We start from the raw sequence: 15,000 nt of genomic DNA, 5'->3' as shown, positions 1-15,000 counted from the left end.
AAAGAGCCTCTGTTACAACACACAAGAGACAATGAGGCACAGAGACACACAACAAGAGACAAAGACACACACACACACACACACACACACACAGCGAGGTCACATCCAAACACTGAGCCTCATCACACCACTCACTGAGATATGAACAGAGATATCCTGTATCCGGTATATTCAGTCTTAAACATGTATTTCATGTTTTCATTTAATTTCAATATTTAAATATCCCCAGGGTGATAATCAGGAAGTAGATTGTGCGGCCGTTGGTCCTGATGCTAATGCTGCTAATGCTAAGTAACTATTGATAATAGTGGCTGTATTGCTGCTTTCTGGGGATTTTATTTTGAAAATCAATCCTCATCCTGATCTTACATTATTTATGTTTCCAAATGCTGTGCCGGCTGCTGATTGGTTGTCAGACAGCAGGTGGTCGGCAGGTGAAACAGGAAACTGTCATCAATAATTCAGACGCTGCAGAGAGAGAAACGCGAAGAACACCGCGGACCGTACGTCTTTATATTCATATTTATTTACTGTGTTTATTTTGACCTCCATGTTTCAGTTCCCTGCAGATTGTTTTATATTTTATTTTATATTTCTCTCTTTGTGTTTCTAAGTGTGTTTTATGAGGATGTTTTTATAAACTTTGTTAATATTTGTGTTTCAGACATCATGGACCTGGCCAGCCTGGGTAAATAATGACATGTTTTAATCTCCATTCGTTCAGACTGGATTTATAAAACTTTGTTTGTTTCTTCAGAAGGATTTAATGAAATCCGTTCGTCCGTCTACAGAACGGCCGTCAAGCTGCAGCACCTTCAGAAACACCTCTGCAGTAAATATTAGTATTATATATATATTTATTAAATGATTATTATGATGGTTTATCTCCAGTGGACACGGTGTTGTTGATGGTGTAATCTCTAGTGGACACATTGTTGTTGATGGTTTATCTCCAGTGGACACGGTGTTTGTTGATGTTTATCTCCAGTGGACACGTGTTGTTGATGGTTTATCTCTAGTGGACACATTGTTGTTGATGGTTTGTCTCTAGTGGACCGGTGTTGTTGATGGTTTATCTCCAGTGGACACGTGTTGTTGATGGTTTATCTCCAGTGGACGCGGTGTTGTTGATGGTTTATCTCCAGTGGACGCGGTGTTGTTGATGGTTTATCTCTAGTGGACACGGTGTTTGTGATGGTTTATCTCTAGTGGACACGGTGTTGTTGATGGTTTATCTCCAGTGGACACGGTGTTGTTGATGGTTTATCTCTAGTGGACACGGTGTTGTTGATGGTTTATCTCCAGTGGACACGGTGTTGTTGATGGTTTACTCTAGTGGACACGGTGTTTGTTTGATGGTTTATCTCCAGTGGACACGGTGTTGTTGATGGTTTATCTCCAGTGGGACACGGTGTTGTTGATGGTTTATCTCTAGTGGACACGGTGTTGTTGATGGTTTATCTCCAGTGGACGGTGTTGTTGATGGTTTATCTCTAGTGGACACGGTGTTGTTGATGGTTTATCTCCAGTGGACACGGTGTTGTTGATGGTTTATCTCTAGTGGACACGGTGTTGTTGATGTTATCTCCAGTGGAACGGTGTTGTTGATGGTTATCTCCAGTGGACGCGGTGTTGTTGATGGTTTATCTCCAGTGGACGCGGTGTTGTTGATGGTTTATCTATAGTGGACACGGTGTTGTTGATGGTTTATCTCCAGTGGACGCGGTGTTGTTGATGGTTTTTCTCCAGTGGACGCGGTGTTGTTGATGGTTTTTCTCCAGTGGACGCGGTGTTGTTGATGGTTTGTCTCCAGTGGACGCGGTGTTGTTGATGGTTTATCTCCTGTGGACGCGGTGTTGTTGATGGTTTTTCTCCAGTGGACGCGGTGTTGTTGATCGGTTTTTCTCCAGTGGACGCGGTGTTTGGTTTGATGGGTTTATCTCCAGTGGACGCGGTGTTGTTGATGGTTTATCTCCAGTGGACGCGGTGTTGTTGATGGTTTATCTCCAGTGGACGCGGTGTTGTTGATGGTTTATCTCTAGTGGACAGCGGTGTTGTTGATGGTTTATCTCCAGTGGACACGGTGTTGTTGATGGTTTATGTCTCCAGTGGACACGGTGTTTGTTGATGGTTGTCTCCAGTGGACCGGTGTTGTTGATGGTTTGTCTCCAGTGGACACGTTGTTGTTGATGGTTTGTCTCCAGTGGACACGGTGTTGTTGATGGGTTTGTCTCCAGTGGACACGGTGTTGTTGATGGTTTATCTCCAGTGGACACGGTGTTGTTGATGGTTTGTCTCCAGTGGACACGGTGTTGTTGATGGTTTGTCTCCAGTGGACACGTGTTGTGATGGTTTATCTCCAGTGGACACGGTGTTTTTGATGGTTTTCTCCAAGTGGACGCGGTGTTGTTGATGGTTTTCTCTCCAGTGGACGCGGTGTTGTTTGATGGTTTATCTCCCAGTTGGACGCGGTGTTGTTGATGGTTTATCTCCAGTGGACGCGGTGTTGTTGATGGTTTATCTCCAGTGGACGCGGTGTTGTTGATGGTTTATCTCCAGTGGACGCGGTGTTGTTGATGGTTTATCTCCAGTGGACACGGTGTTGTTGATGGTTTATCTCCAGTGGACACGGTGTTGTTGATGGTTTGTCTCCAGTGGACACGGTGTTGTTGATGGTTTGTCTCCAGTGGACACGGTGTTGTTGATGGTTTGTCTCCAGTGGACACGTTGTTGTTGATGGTTTATCTCCAGTGGACACGGTGTTGTTGATGGTTTGTCTCCAGTGGACACGGTGTTGTTGATGGTTTGTCTCCAGTGGACGCGGTGTTGTTGATGGTTTGTCTCCAGTGGACACGTTGTTGTTGATGGTTTATCTCCAGTGGACGCGGTGTTGTTGATGGTTTATCTCCAGTGGACACGGTGTTGTTGATGGTTTATCTCCAGTGGACGCGGTGTTGTTGATGGTTTATCTCCAGTGGACGCGGTGTTGTTGATGGTTTATCTCCAGTGGACGCGGTGTTGTTGATGGTTTATCTCCAGTGGACGCGGTGTTGTTGATGGTTTATCTCCAGTGGACACGGTGTTGTTGATGGTTTATCTCCAGTGGACACGGTGTTGTTGATGGTTTGTCTCCAGTGGACACAGTGTTGTTGATGGTTTGTCTCCAGTGGACACAGTGTTGTTGATGGTTTATCTCCAGTGGACACAGTGTTGTTGATGGTTTGTCTCTAGTGGACACGGTGTTGTTGATGGTTTATCTCCAGTGGACACGGTGTTGTTGATGGTTTATCTCCAGTGGACACGGTGTTGTTGATGATTTATCTCCAGTGGACACGGTGTTGTTGATGGTTTATCTCCAGTGGACACAGTGTTGTTGATGGTTTATCTCCAGTGGACAGTGTTGTTGATGGTTTATCTCTAGTGGACACGGTGTTGTTGATGGTTTGTCTCCAGTGGACACAGTGTTGTTGATGGTTTATCTCCAGTGGACACAGTGTTGTTGATGGTTTATCTCCAGTGGACACATTGTTGTTGATGGTTTATCTCTAGTGGACACGGTGTTGTTGATGGTTTGTCTCCAGTGGACACGGTGTTGTTGATGGTTTATCTCCAGTGGACACAGTGTTGTTGATGGTTTATCTCCAGTGGACAGTGTTGTTGATGGTTTATCTCCAGTGGACGCTGTGTTTTGTCGACACGTCACCACGGCGCTCCCTCACAGACAGGAAGTCAACTTGGACAGACAGGAAGTGACCCGGGCTCTGAACAGGATGTTCCATAGCGTGGGACAGGAAGTGCCGGGTCATGTGACTCTGGAGGAAACGTGCAGCCTGATGTTCGGGATCAACGACCGGTCTGTGAATAACATCATTTATTATCTATGTCTTTTATATCTTATATACCAAGACCAGGCTCAAAACCCGAGGGCACCGAGCCTTCACAGCAGCTGGCCCTAGGCTCTGGAACACTCTGCCCCTCCATGTGAGGTCGGCCCAGACCCTAGGGGTTTTTAAATCTAAACTAAAAACACACTTCTTCTCTCTGGCTTTCTAGTTAGAGCGGAGCATGACTCCTGACTTTTCCGTGTGTTTTATTTTTATTTTGTTTTTAAGATATATCTGTTGTAATTTATTGTCGTTTATTTGTGATTGTAGTAATGTGTTTTTATTACATGTACAGCACTTTGGCTCGACCAAAAATCGCTTTTAAATGTGCTATATAAATAAAACCTGATTTGATTTGATTTGATATATTATTTATGTTTTATATATTTATTATTATATGATGTGTTCAGGAGCGGCTCTGGATTTATTTCCTCTGCGTCTCTTCAGACGTCTTTGATCGCACTGTCAGCAGAAACTCTGCACAGGAAGTACACAGGTGAGGCTCCTTCACAATAAAAGCCTGGTGTTGTCAGTAGAACAGTGTGTGCCCTTCACAATAAGAGCCTGGTGTTGTCAGTAGAAACAGTGTGTGCCCTTCACAATAAGAGCCTGGTGTCAGTGTGTCTCCTTCACAATAAGAGCCTGGTGTCAGTGTGTCTCCTTCACAATAAAAGCCTCTGTGTGCAGCTCTGATTGGTGTAGCAGTGCAGCGTGGCTCCGCCTCCATCAGCCGCTCCGGTCTCCGGGCTTTGCTTCTGGATCTGAGCCAGGTAAGAACGGACTACATTTCCCAGCATGCCCTCTGCTCCTCTCACCCTGTGATGTGTTCAGGTTCCCGCGGCGCTGCAGGAGGACGGAGCGTTCGGGCAAGTGGAGGCGGCGGTGAGCTCTTGTTTTGAAGGGGTGAGAACAGGAAGCAGACAGCTGATTGGAGGTCGTCATGGTGACATGGCCAGCGGAGAACACGTGTTGTCATGGCTACGGGGCGAGCCGCCGCTGTTGCTATGGTTACCCACTCTGTACCGCCTGTCCGTCAGTCAGGATGTCCGTCACGACGTGCGCTGCCACACCTGTAAGACCCGCCCCTTCACTGGCCTCAGGTGAGCCAATCAGAACAGTTGTTTACTGTGAGCCAATCAGAACGCTTAATTTACTGTCAGCCAATCAGAATGCTTTGTTTACTGTGAGCCAATCTGAACAGTTGTTACTGTCAGCCAATCAGAACAGTTGTTTACCGTCAGCCAATCAGAGCGCTCCTCTTGTTTTCAGGTATCGCTGTATGAAGTGTGTGAACGTCCACCTCTGCCAGAGCTGCTACCTGAAGGAGAAACACTCCAGGAGACACAACACACACCACCCTGTGCTGGAGTTCTGCACACAGGTACACACACACACACACACACACACACACACACACACACACACACACACACACACACACACACACACACACACACACACACACTGGTGAATAACACAGGTGAGTTAATTGACTGTTGCAGCCCACCTGGAGGGAGTCTCTGTCCTCGTTAGCACGCAGCGCTCGTTACACGCTGTTGCCACGGAGACAGACCCAGAGAGAGGCAGGCAGGAGGCGGGGCCTGGAGTGGGAGGAGCCTCAGGACAGGTGAGTCAGGTGAGTGTCTCGTTAACCTCGTTAGCGAACTCTTCGCTATTAATGCGTTTATTTTGTTCATCAGCGCCCCACCCCCCTCTGAAGACTCCGTCTCCCAGAATGCATCAGTGCATCCTCCCACCTCCTCCAAAGCTCTGCAGACGGAGGAGGAGCCTCCGCAGGTAAACAATCAATTAAACAATTAGTTCATTATAATACTTCATCTAATTGTTATATTGTTGTTGTTGTTGATGATCAGCTGAAGGCGTCTGTCCTGTTGACTGAAGTCAGAAACCTGCAGAGAGACAAATGGTGAGAAAACTACTTCCTGTTCCTCCTCCTCTTCCTCATCCTCTCTTCCTCATCCTCTTCATCCTCTCCTCCTCTTCAGGTTAATGGAGCAGCAGCTACAGGTGTGGCGTCTTACCGTCCAATCAGAGCAGGGCGTTCTGGAGGACAGGTGTTCAGAGATGGAGGTTACCATGGCGACGCTGAGAGAGAACAACCTGCACCTGCAGCGCAAACTCACTCAGGTAATATACCTGCATACAGACCAGGTGCATCATGGGAGGTGTAGTTTATCTCCTCTGACTGATGTTCCTCTTCAGGCGGTGACCAACATGGAGACTCAACAACACGCCAACAACACGGAGAACATGCTAACCAGGGAGACCATGCTAACCAGGGGGAACATGCTAACTCCAGACAACATGCTAAACATGGAGAACACGCTAACCAGGGGGAACATGCTAACTCCAGACAACATGCTAAACATGGAGAACACACTAACCAGGGAGACCATGCTAACTCCAGACAACATGCTAAACATGGAGAACACGCTAACCAGGGAGACCATGCTAACCAGGGGGAACATGCTAACTCCAGACAACATGCTAAACATGGAGAACACGCTAACCAGGGGAAACATGCTAACTCCAGACAACATGCTAAACATGGAGAACACGCTAACCAGGGAGACCACGCTAACCAGGGGGAACATGCTAACTCCAGACAACATGCTAAACATGGAGAACACGCTAACCAGGGGGAACATGCTAACTCCAGACAACATGCTAAACATGGAGAACACGCTAACCAGGGAGAACACACTAACTTCAGACAACATGCTAAACATGGAGAACATGCTAACCAGGGGGAACATGCTAAACATGGAGAACACGCTAACCAGGGAGAACACGCTAACTCCAGACAACATGCTAAACATGGAGAACACGCTAACCAGGGGGAACATGCTAACTCCAGACAACATGCTAAACATGGAGAACACGCTAACCAGGGAGAACACGCTAACTCCAGACAACATGCTAAACATGGAGAACACGCTAACCAGGGGAAACATGCTAACCAGGGGGAACATGCTAACCAGGGGGAACATGGAGAACACGCTAACCATTGAGAACACAGAGAACACGCTAACTACAGACAACATGCTAACCAGGGGGAACACGGAGAGACAAAACCTGATGCCAATTTATGACACGGAATACAAAGAAGAAGAGGAAGATGAAGAAGAGCAAGAAGAGGAAGATGAAGAAGAGGACGTTTTTCTGAGGACAGAGGACGAGTGGAGTGAGGAAGAACTACAAACTCCATCCCCCACAATGCACCAGCACACTCCTCAATCACATGACAGCCACTCTGGCGAGGAGGAGGAGCCTAGCTGTCCAATAGGACAACAGGATGCAGCTCAGGAGGCGGGGCTACAGGGAGAGGAGGATTGTGGGACATGTAGTTTGGAGCAGCAGCTGCAGCAGACGGCAGACAGACTGAAGACAGAGATGCAGACAGACAGGTGGACAGAGAGACAGACAGACAGGTGGACAGAGAGACAGACAGACAGGTGGACAGAGAGACAGACAGGTGAGCCTCTAACCAGTAACTTTATATTTGATCAGGTTATTATATTTGTTTGTACCAGAACAGCATGTGAACATGGAGCTTTATTTTGTTAGATATTTGTTTCTGACTTCCTGTGTGCAGGTGAGAGGAAGTGGGCGGGGCTTCAGCTGTCAGCAGAGCAGGTGGGCGACTCCATCCTCCGCCTGGTGGACGCTGTGAGAACTGAACATAAACACTGATAAACACACAGAACAGGTGTTACAGCTGCCGACAGGGTGACGGGTGCACTTCATGTATTTCTTTAAATAATAATGAAATCCAATGTAATGACCTTTTTCTTGTTTTTAAAAATAACTATAACTTTATTAAATGTCCAGAGTCCCTGTAAACCTTTATAAACATATTAAAGACCCCCACTGAATAATACATTCATTATTAATGATATGACCTCTCACAGAGAATACAGATATTACATTTTATTTTGAAGGGCAGTTACCCCGGCGGCCCCTCCCCCTGCGGGAGGGAGGGGGGGGGTAGACCCTCTCTGGGGGGGGCAGCCTGAGACCTGGTTTTCCTGAGGGGGCGTGGCCTCTGCCCCCTGCTGTGAGGGGGCGGGGCTTTGATCCTGGAAGTCCCCTCCCCCTCAGTGTTCAGGTCCGGACTCAGACTGCGGAACAGCTGGCGGACACAGGGAGGGGGGGGGGCATGAAGGGACGGGGCCTCGGGAGGGGGGCGGGTGCTTCAGAATGCGCTTGCTGGTTGGGTTGTAGAAGCGGACAGGAAGTGGTTTGTATTTGACTTTGGACCCCTGACAGGCCTGCGGGCGCCTCTTCCTGCAGCCCCGGGGGGCGGAGCCTGTGTGTAGCGGGGCGGGGCCTGTGTGTGGGGGGGCGGGGCCTGCTGCAGGTGAGTGGGGGAGGGCGGGGCTCAGCAGGTAGATCAGGGAGCTGCGCGGCTGCAGAGGAGTCAGGATGTCGTAATACTCTGCAGGAAGGCAGCGCCACGACGCAGGGGTCCTCTCGGCTTCCTGATTGGATGCTGGGACTCCGGAGGGTGGGGCCTCTGACTGACAGACAACCGGGACTCCGGGGGGCGGGGCCTCTGACTGACGGACAGCTGGGACGACCAACCGGACGGTCTGAGTGCTGCGACTCACCTTCACCACCTGCAGGAACACAGACAGGTGAGGAGGACGTCTCACCTTTACCTGAACCCCCCCTCTGTCTCACCTTTACCTGAACCCCCCCTCTGTCTCACCTTTACCTGAACCCCTCCTCTGTCTCACCTTTACCTGAACCCCCCCTCTGTCTCACCTTTACCTGAACCCCCCCTCTGTCTCACCTTTACCTGAACCCCTCCTCTGTCTCACCTTTACCTGAACCCCCCCCTCTGTCTCACCTTTACCTGAACCCCCCCTCTGTCTCACCTTTACCTGAACCCCCCCTCTGTCTCACCTTTACCTGAACCCCCCCTCTGTCTCACCTTTACCTGAACCCCCCCTCTGTCTCACCTTTACCTGAACCCCCGCTCTGTCTCACCTTTACCTGAACCCCCCCTCTGTCTCACCTTTACCCGAACCCCCGCTCTGTCTCACCTTTACCTGAACCCCCCCTCTGTCTCACCTTTACCTGAACCCCCCCCTCTGTCTCACCTTTACCTGAACCCCCCCCTCTGTCTCACCTTTACCTGAACCCCCCTCTGTCTCACCTTTACCTGAACCCCCCCCTCTGTCTCACCTTTACCTGAACCCCCGCTCTGTCTCACCTTTACCTGAACCCCCCCTCTGTCTCACCTTTACCTGAACCCCCCCTCTGTCTCACCTTTACCTGAACCCCCGCTCTGTCTCACCTTTACCTGAACCCCCGCTCTGTCTCACCTTTACCTGAAACCCCCCGCTCTGTCTCACCTTTACCTGAACCCCCCCTCTGTCTCACCTTTACCTGAACCCCCCCTCTGTCTCACCTTTACCTGAACCCCCGCTCTGTCTCACCTTTACCTGAACCCCCCCTCTGTCTCACCTTTACCTGAACCCCCCCTCTGTCTCACCTTTACCCTGAACCCCCCCTCTGTCTCACCTTTACCTGAACCCCCCCTTTGTCTCACCTTTACCTGAACCCCCCCTCTGTCTCACCTTTACCTGAACCCCCCCCTTTTCTCACCTTTACCCGAACCCCCCCTCTGTCTCACCTTTACCTGAACCCCCCCTTTGTCTCACCTTTACCTGAACCCACCCTCTGTCTCACCTTTACCTGAACCCACCCTCTGTCTCACCTTTACCTGAACCCCCCCTTTGTCTCACCTTACCTGAACCCCCCCTCTGTCTCACCTTTACCTGAACCCCCCCCTCTGTCTCACCTTTACCTGAACCCACCCTCTGTCTCACCTTTACCTGAACCCCCCCTTTGTCTCACCTTTACCTGAACCCCCCCTCTGTCTCACCTTTACCTGAACCCCCCCTTTTCTCACCTTTACCCGAACCCCCCCTCTGTCTCACCTTTACCTGAACCCCCCTCTGTCTCAACTTTACCTGAACCCCCCCTCTGTCTCACCTTTACCTGAACCCCCCTCTGTCTCACCTTTACCTGAACCCCCCTCTGTCTCACCTTTACCTGAACCCCCCCTCTGTCTCACCTTTACCTGAACCCCCCTCTGTCTCACCTTTACCTGAACCCCCCCCTCTGTCTCACCTTTACCTGAACCCACCCTCTGTCTCACCTTTACCTGAACCCACCCTCTGTCTCACCTTTACCTGAACCCCCCCTCTGTCTCACCTTTACCCGAACCCCCCCTTTGTCTCACCTTTACCTGAACCCCCCCTCTGTCTCACCTTTACCTGAACCCCCCCCTTTGTCTCACCTTTACCTGAACCCCCCCCCTTTGTCTCACCTTTACCTGAACCCCCCCTCTGTCTCACCTTTACCTGAACCCCCCCTTTGTCTCACCTTTACCTGAACCCCCCCCTCTGTCTCACCTTTACCTGAACCCCCCCTTTGTCTCACCTTTACCTGAACCCCCCCTCTGTCTCACCTTTACCTGAACCCCCCCTTTGTCTCACCTTTACCTGAACCCCCCCCTCTGTCTCACCTTTACCTGAACCCCCCCTTTTCTCACCTTTACCCGAACCCCCCCTCTGTCTCACCTTTACCTGAACCCCCCTCTGTCTCACCTTTACCTGAACCCCCCCTTTGTCTCACCTTTACCTGAACCCACCCTCTGTCTCACCTTTACCTGAACCCACCCTCTGTCTCACCTTTACCTGAACCCCCCTTTGTCTCACCTTTACCTGAACCCCCCCTCTGTCTCACCTTTACCTGAACCCCCCCCTCTGTCTCACCTTTACCTGAACCCACCCTCTGTCTCACCTTTACCTGAACCCCCCCTTTGTCTCACCTTTACCTGAACCCCCCCTCTGTCTCACCTTTACCTGAACCCCCCCCTTTTCTCACCTTTACCCGAACCCCCCCCTCTGTCTCACCTTTACCTGAACCCACCCTCTGTCTCACCTTTACCTGAACCCCCCCTCTGTCTCACCCTTTACCCGAACCCCCCCTTTGTCTCACCTTTACCTGAACCCCCCCTCTGTCTCACCTTTACCTGAACCCCCCCTCTGTCTCACCTTTACCCGAACCCCCCCTCTGTCTCACCTTTACCTGAACCCCCCCTCTGTCTCACCTTTACCTGAACCCCCCCTCTGTCTCACCTTTACCCGAACCCCCCCTCTGTCTCACCTTTACCTGAACCCCCAATCTGTCTCACCTGGCACCTGGACGCCACTCTGAAGCCACGCCTCCTCCTGACGCACACCTGCTCATCACCGTCCAATAGGGGCAGGAAGCCAGGGTCAGACTCCGCCTCCAGGTTCTCACCTCCACCTTTCTGGATCTGACTCCGCCTCCTCCCGTACCTGAGGGGGGAGTCAGTGAACTATAGGTGTGTGGTACAGGTGTGTGTGGACAGGTGAGTGTGGACAGGTGAGTGTGAACAGGTGAGTGTGAACAGGTGAGTGTGAACAGGTGAGTGTGAACAGGTGAGTGTGGACAGGTGAGTGTGTGTACAGGTGTGTGTACAGGTGTGTGTTACCTGGCCAGTGACTCAGAGTCGAAGTAGCAGAGGAAGGCTCCGCCCCTGAACTGCCTCACCAGCCTCTCCACCTGCTCCTCGTCCTCCAGGTGAATCTGGTTCCAGCTCTTTCCCCTGAAGGATTCTGGGATATGTTGAGGCGCCGGCAGCACTTCCTCTATGGGCAGAGACAGGAAGCCATCGTCCCGCCAAGCCCCGCCCCCCTGGAGGGCGGAGTCCAACCGGGCGGAGTACAGGTGCTGCAGGTGAGCCTCCGTCAGGTGGATCTGAGCCTCCGTCAGCCGGCACAGGTCCTCCCGGCTCACCTGCACAGGTGTGTTCTCCAGGCCTCGCTGTGGACACACACACAGTGAGAGGAGGTAATGTGACCCGGACCCTACCTGCTGGTTCTGCTGCTCCTACCTGCACAGGTAAGTCCCATCCCTCACTCTGCGTCTCCATGGAGACCGGGAGGCTGAAGTGGAAGCTGTCCGAGGAGCCGTGACAACACACCTGGATCACCTGAAACACAGAGAACACCTGTTACCACACCTGAGAAGATCTGGATCACCTGAAACACAGAGAACACCTGACAGAGAGCAATTGAGAATATCTGACACATACCTGATAACATCTGGATCACCTGAAACACACCTGAGAACAGCTGACTCACCTGAGAACACCTGACTCACAGCTGAGAACACCTGAGAACACCTGACAGACACCTGAGAACACCTGACAGACACCTGAGAACACCTGACTCACAGCTGAGAACACCTGAGAACACCTGACAGACACCTGACAGACACCTGAGAACAGCTGACACACACCTGAGAACACCTGACAGACACCTGAGAACACCTGACTCACAGCTGAGAACACCTGAGAACACCTGACAGACACCTGACAGACACCTGAGAACAGCTGACACACACCTGAGAACAACCTGACAGACACCTGACAGACACCTGAGAACACCTGACAGACACCTGAGAACACCTGACAGACACCTGAGAACACCTGACAGACACCTGAGAACAGCTGACACACACCTGAGAACACCTGACTCACACCTGAGAACACCTGACAGACACGTGAGAACACCTGACAGACACCTGAGAACAGCTGACTCACACCTGAGAACACCTGACTCACACCTGAGAACACCTGACTCACACCTGAGAACACCTGACTCACACCTGAGAACACCTGACAGACACCTGAGAACACCTGACTCACACCTGAGAACACCTGACTCACACCTGAGAACACCTGACTCACACCTGAGAACACCTGACTCACACCTGAGAACACCTGACTCACACCTGAGAACACCTGACAGACACCTGAGAACACCTGACAGACACCTGAGAACAGCTGACACACACCTGAGAACACCTGACTCACACCTGAGAACACCTGACAGACACGTGAGAACAGCTGACAGACACCTGAGAACACCTGACTCACACCTGAGAACACCTGACTCACACCTGAGAACACCTGACAGACACCTGAGAACACCTGACAGACACGTGAGAACAGCTGACAGACACCTGAGAACACCTGACAGACACCTGAGAACACCTGACAGACACGTGAGAACACCTGACTCACACCTGAGAACACCTGACTCACACCTGAGAACACCTGACAGACACCTGAGAACACCTGACAGACACCTGAGAAAACCTGACAGACACGTGAGAACAGCTGACACACACCTGAGAACACCTGACTCACACCTGAGAACACCTGACTCACACCTGAGAACACCTGACAGACACCTGAGAACACCTGACAGACACGTGAGAACAGCTGACAGACACCTGAGAACACCTGACAGACACCTGAGAACACCTGACAGACACGTGAGAACACCTGACTCACACCTGAGAACACCTGACTCACACCTGAGAACACCTGACAGACACCTGAGAACACCTGACAGACACCTGAGAAAACCTGACAGACACGTGAGAACAGCTGACACACACCTGAGAACAGCTGACACACACCTGAGAACACCTGACTCACACCTGAGAACACCTGGATCACCTGACAGACTCACCTGCTCGATGGTCTGGTCCATGGAGTCGCTCTGGTCTGAAGAGAACGCGTCTACTTTAAGCCCCGCCCTCCTCTCCTGCTGCCAGCACTGCCAGGGCCCGGGGGGGGCGTGGCCTGTGGGAGGAGAGGGGGTGGAGGAGTCGCTTGTTTTCCTCCTGTTGGTCTTCCTATGGGCTTTTCTGTGGACGGGGGGCGGGGTCTGTGCATAGGAGGCGGGCCCTCCATGCTGCTCTCTGATTGGTGCAGACAGCCTCTCCTGACCCGCTCCCTCACCTCTCTGATTGGTCGGCTCCTCCCTCAGACGCAGGGGGGCGGAGACTGTCAGGAGGTCAGCGTGCGGCGGCCTGAAGGAGACACAAACAAATCAAACACAGGTCAGGCGTGTTTGATTTAATTACCTGGGGTCATTATAGAGGTTTGTTTGATTTAGTTACCTGGGGTCATTATAGAGGTGTGTTTGATTTAGTTACCTGGGGTCATTATAGAGGTTTGTTTGATTTGGTTACCTGGGGTCATTATAGAGGTGTGTTTGATTTGGTTACCTGGGGTCATTATAGAGGTGTGTTTGATTTGGTTACCTGGGGTCATTATAGAGATGTGTTTGATTTGGTTACCTGGGGTCATTATAGAGGTGTGTTTGATTTGGTTACCTGGGGTCATTAGAGAGGTGTGTTTGATTTGGTTACCTGGGGTCATTATAGAGGTGTGTTTGATTTGGTTACCTGGGGTCATTATAGAGGTGTGTTTGATTTGGTTACCTGGGGTCATTATAGAGGTGTGTTTGATTTGGTTACCTGGGGTCATTATAGAGGTGTGTTTGATTTAGTTACCTGGGGTCATTATAGAGGTGTGTTTGATTTGGTTACCTGGGGTCATTATAGAGGTGTGTTTGATTTAGTTACCTGGGGTCATTATAGAGGTGTGTTTGATTTGGTTACCTGGGGTCATTATAGAGGTGTGTTTGATTTGGTTACCTGGGGTCGTTATAGAGGTGTGTTTGATTTAGTTACCTGGAGTTATTATAGAGGTGTGTTTGATTTAGTTACCTGGGGTCATTATAGAGGTGTGTTTGATTTAGTTACCTGGGGTCGTTATAGAGGTGTGTTTGATTTAGTTACCTGGGGTCATTATAGAGGTGTGTTTGATTTGGTTACCTGGGGTCGTTATAGAGGTGTGTTTGATTTAGTTACCTGGGGTCGTTATAGAGGTTTGTTTGATTTAGTTACCTGGGGTCATTATAGAGGTGTGTTTGATTTGGTTACCTGGGGTCGTTATAGAAGGTGGTTTGATTTAGTTACTGGGGGTCGTATAGAGGGTGGTGTTTGATTACTGGTTACCTGGGGTCGTTATGGGTGTGTTGATTGGTTACCTGGGGTCGTTATAGAGGTGTGTTTGATTTAGTTACCTGGGGTCATTATAGAGGTGTGTTTGATTTAGTTACCTGGGGTCGTTATAGAGGTGTGTTTGATTTAGTTACCTGGGGTCGTTATAGAGGTGTGTTTGATTTGGTTA

At 50.6% G+C, this 15,000-nt stretch overlaps 3 protein-coding genes across 3 annotated transcripts in view; 1 reads left to right on the top strand and 2 right to left on the bottom strand.

Moving 5' to 3' along the window:
• Positions 1-4,841, bottom strand: part of LOC117490777 (CD59 glycoprotein-like) — a 7,561-nt gene extending 2,720 nt beyond the window's left edge. The window contains exon 1 of the mRNA XM_034140591.1: positions 4,700-4,841. Within this exon, the coding sequence (XP_033996482.1) occupies positions 4,700-4,826 (127 nt within the window). The 5' untranslated portion in view covers positions 4,827-4,841. The remainder of the gene's footprint in view (positions 1-4,699) is intronic.
• A 473-nt stretch (positions 4,842-5,314) lies between these two features.
• Positions 5,315-7,770, top strand: LOC117490766 (myb-like protein I). Its single transcript, XM_034140580.1, has 3 exons — positions 5,315-6,032; positions 6,108-7,380; positions 7,501-7,770. The coding sequence occupies exons 1-3, from the start codon at positions 5,895-5,897 to the stop codon at positions 7,596-7,598; spliced, it is 1,509 nt and encodes a 502-aa protein (XP_033996471.1). The 5' UTR covers positions 5,315-5,894; the 3' UTR covers positions 7,599-7,770.
• zdbf2 (zinc finger, DBF-type containing 2) lies at positions 7,691-13,832 on the bottom strand (the record flags this gene model as incomplete). Its single annotated transcript, XM_034140571.1, is given in 5 exon segments — positions 7,691-8,524; positions 11,116-11,263; positions 11,440-11,771; positions 11,842-11,940; positions 13,490-13,832. Coding segments are annotated over 5 exon segments (1,444 nt in total), but the record flags the coding sequence as incomplete, so codon positions are not given.
• Between the last annotated feature and the right edge of the window lie 1,168 nt (positions 13,833-15,000).

The sequence above is a fragment of the Trematomus bernacchii genome, unplaced genomic scaffold, assembly GCF_902827165.1.
Source record: "Trematomus bernacchii unplaced genomic scaffold, fTreBer1.1, whole genome shotgun sequence".
Classification (NCBI taxonomy): domain Eukaryota; kingdom Metazoa; phylum Chordata; class Actinopteri; order Perciformes; family Nototheniidae; genus Trematomus; species Trematomus bernacchii.
The sequence above is the reverse complement of the archived record's forward strand: the minus strand, read 5'-3'. Positions and strand labels throughout refer to the sequence as shown.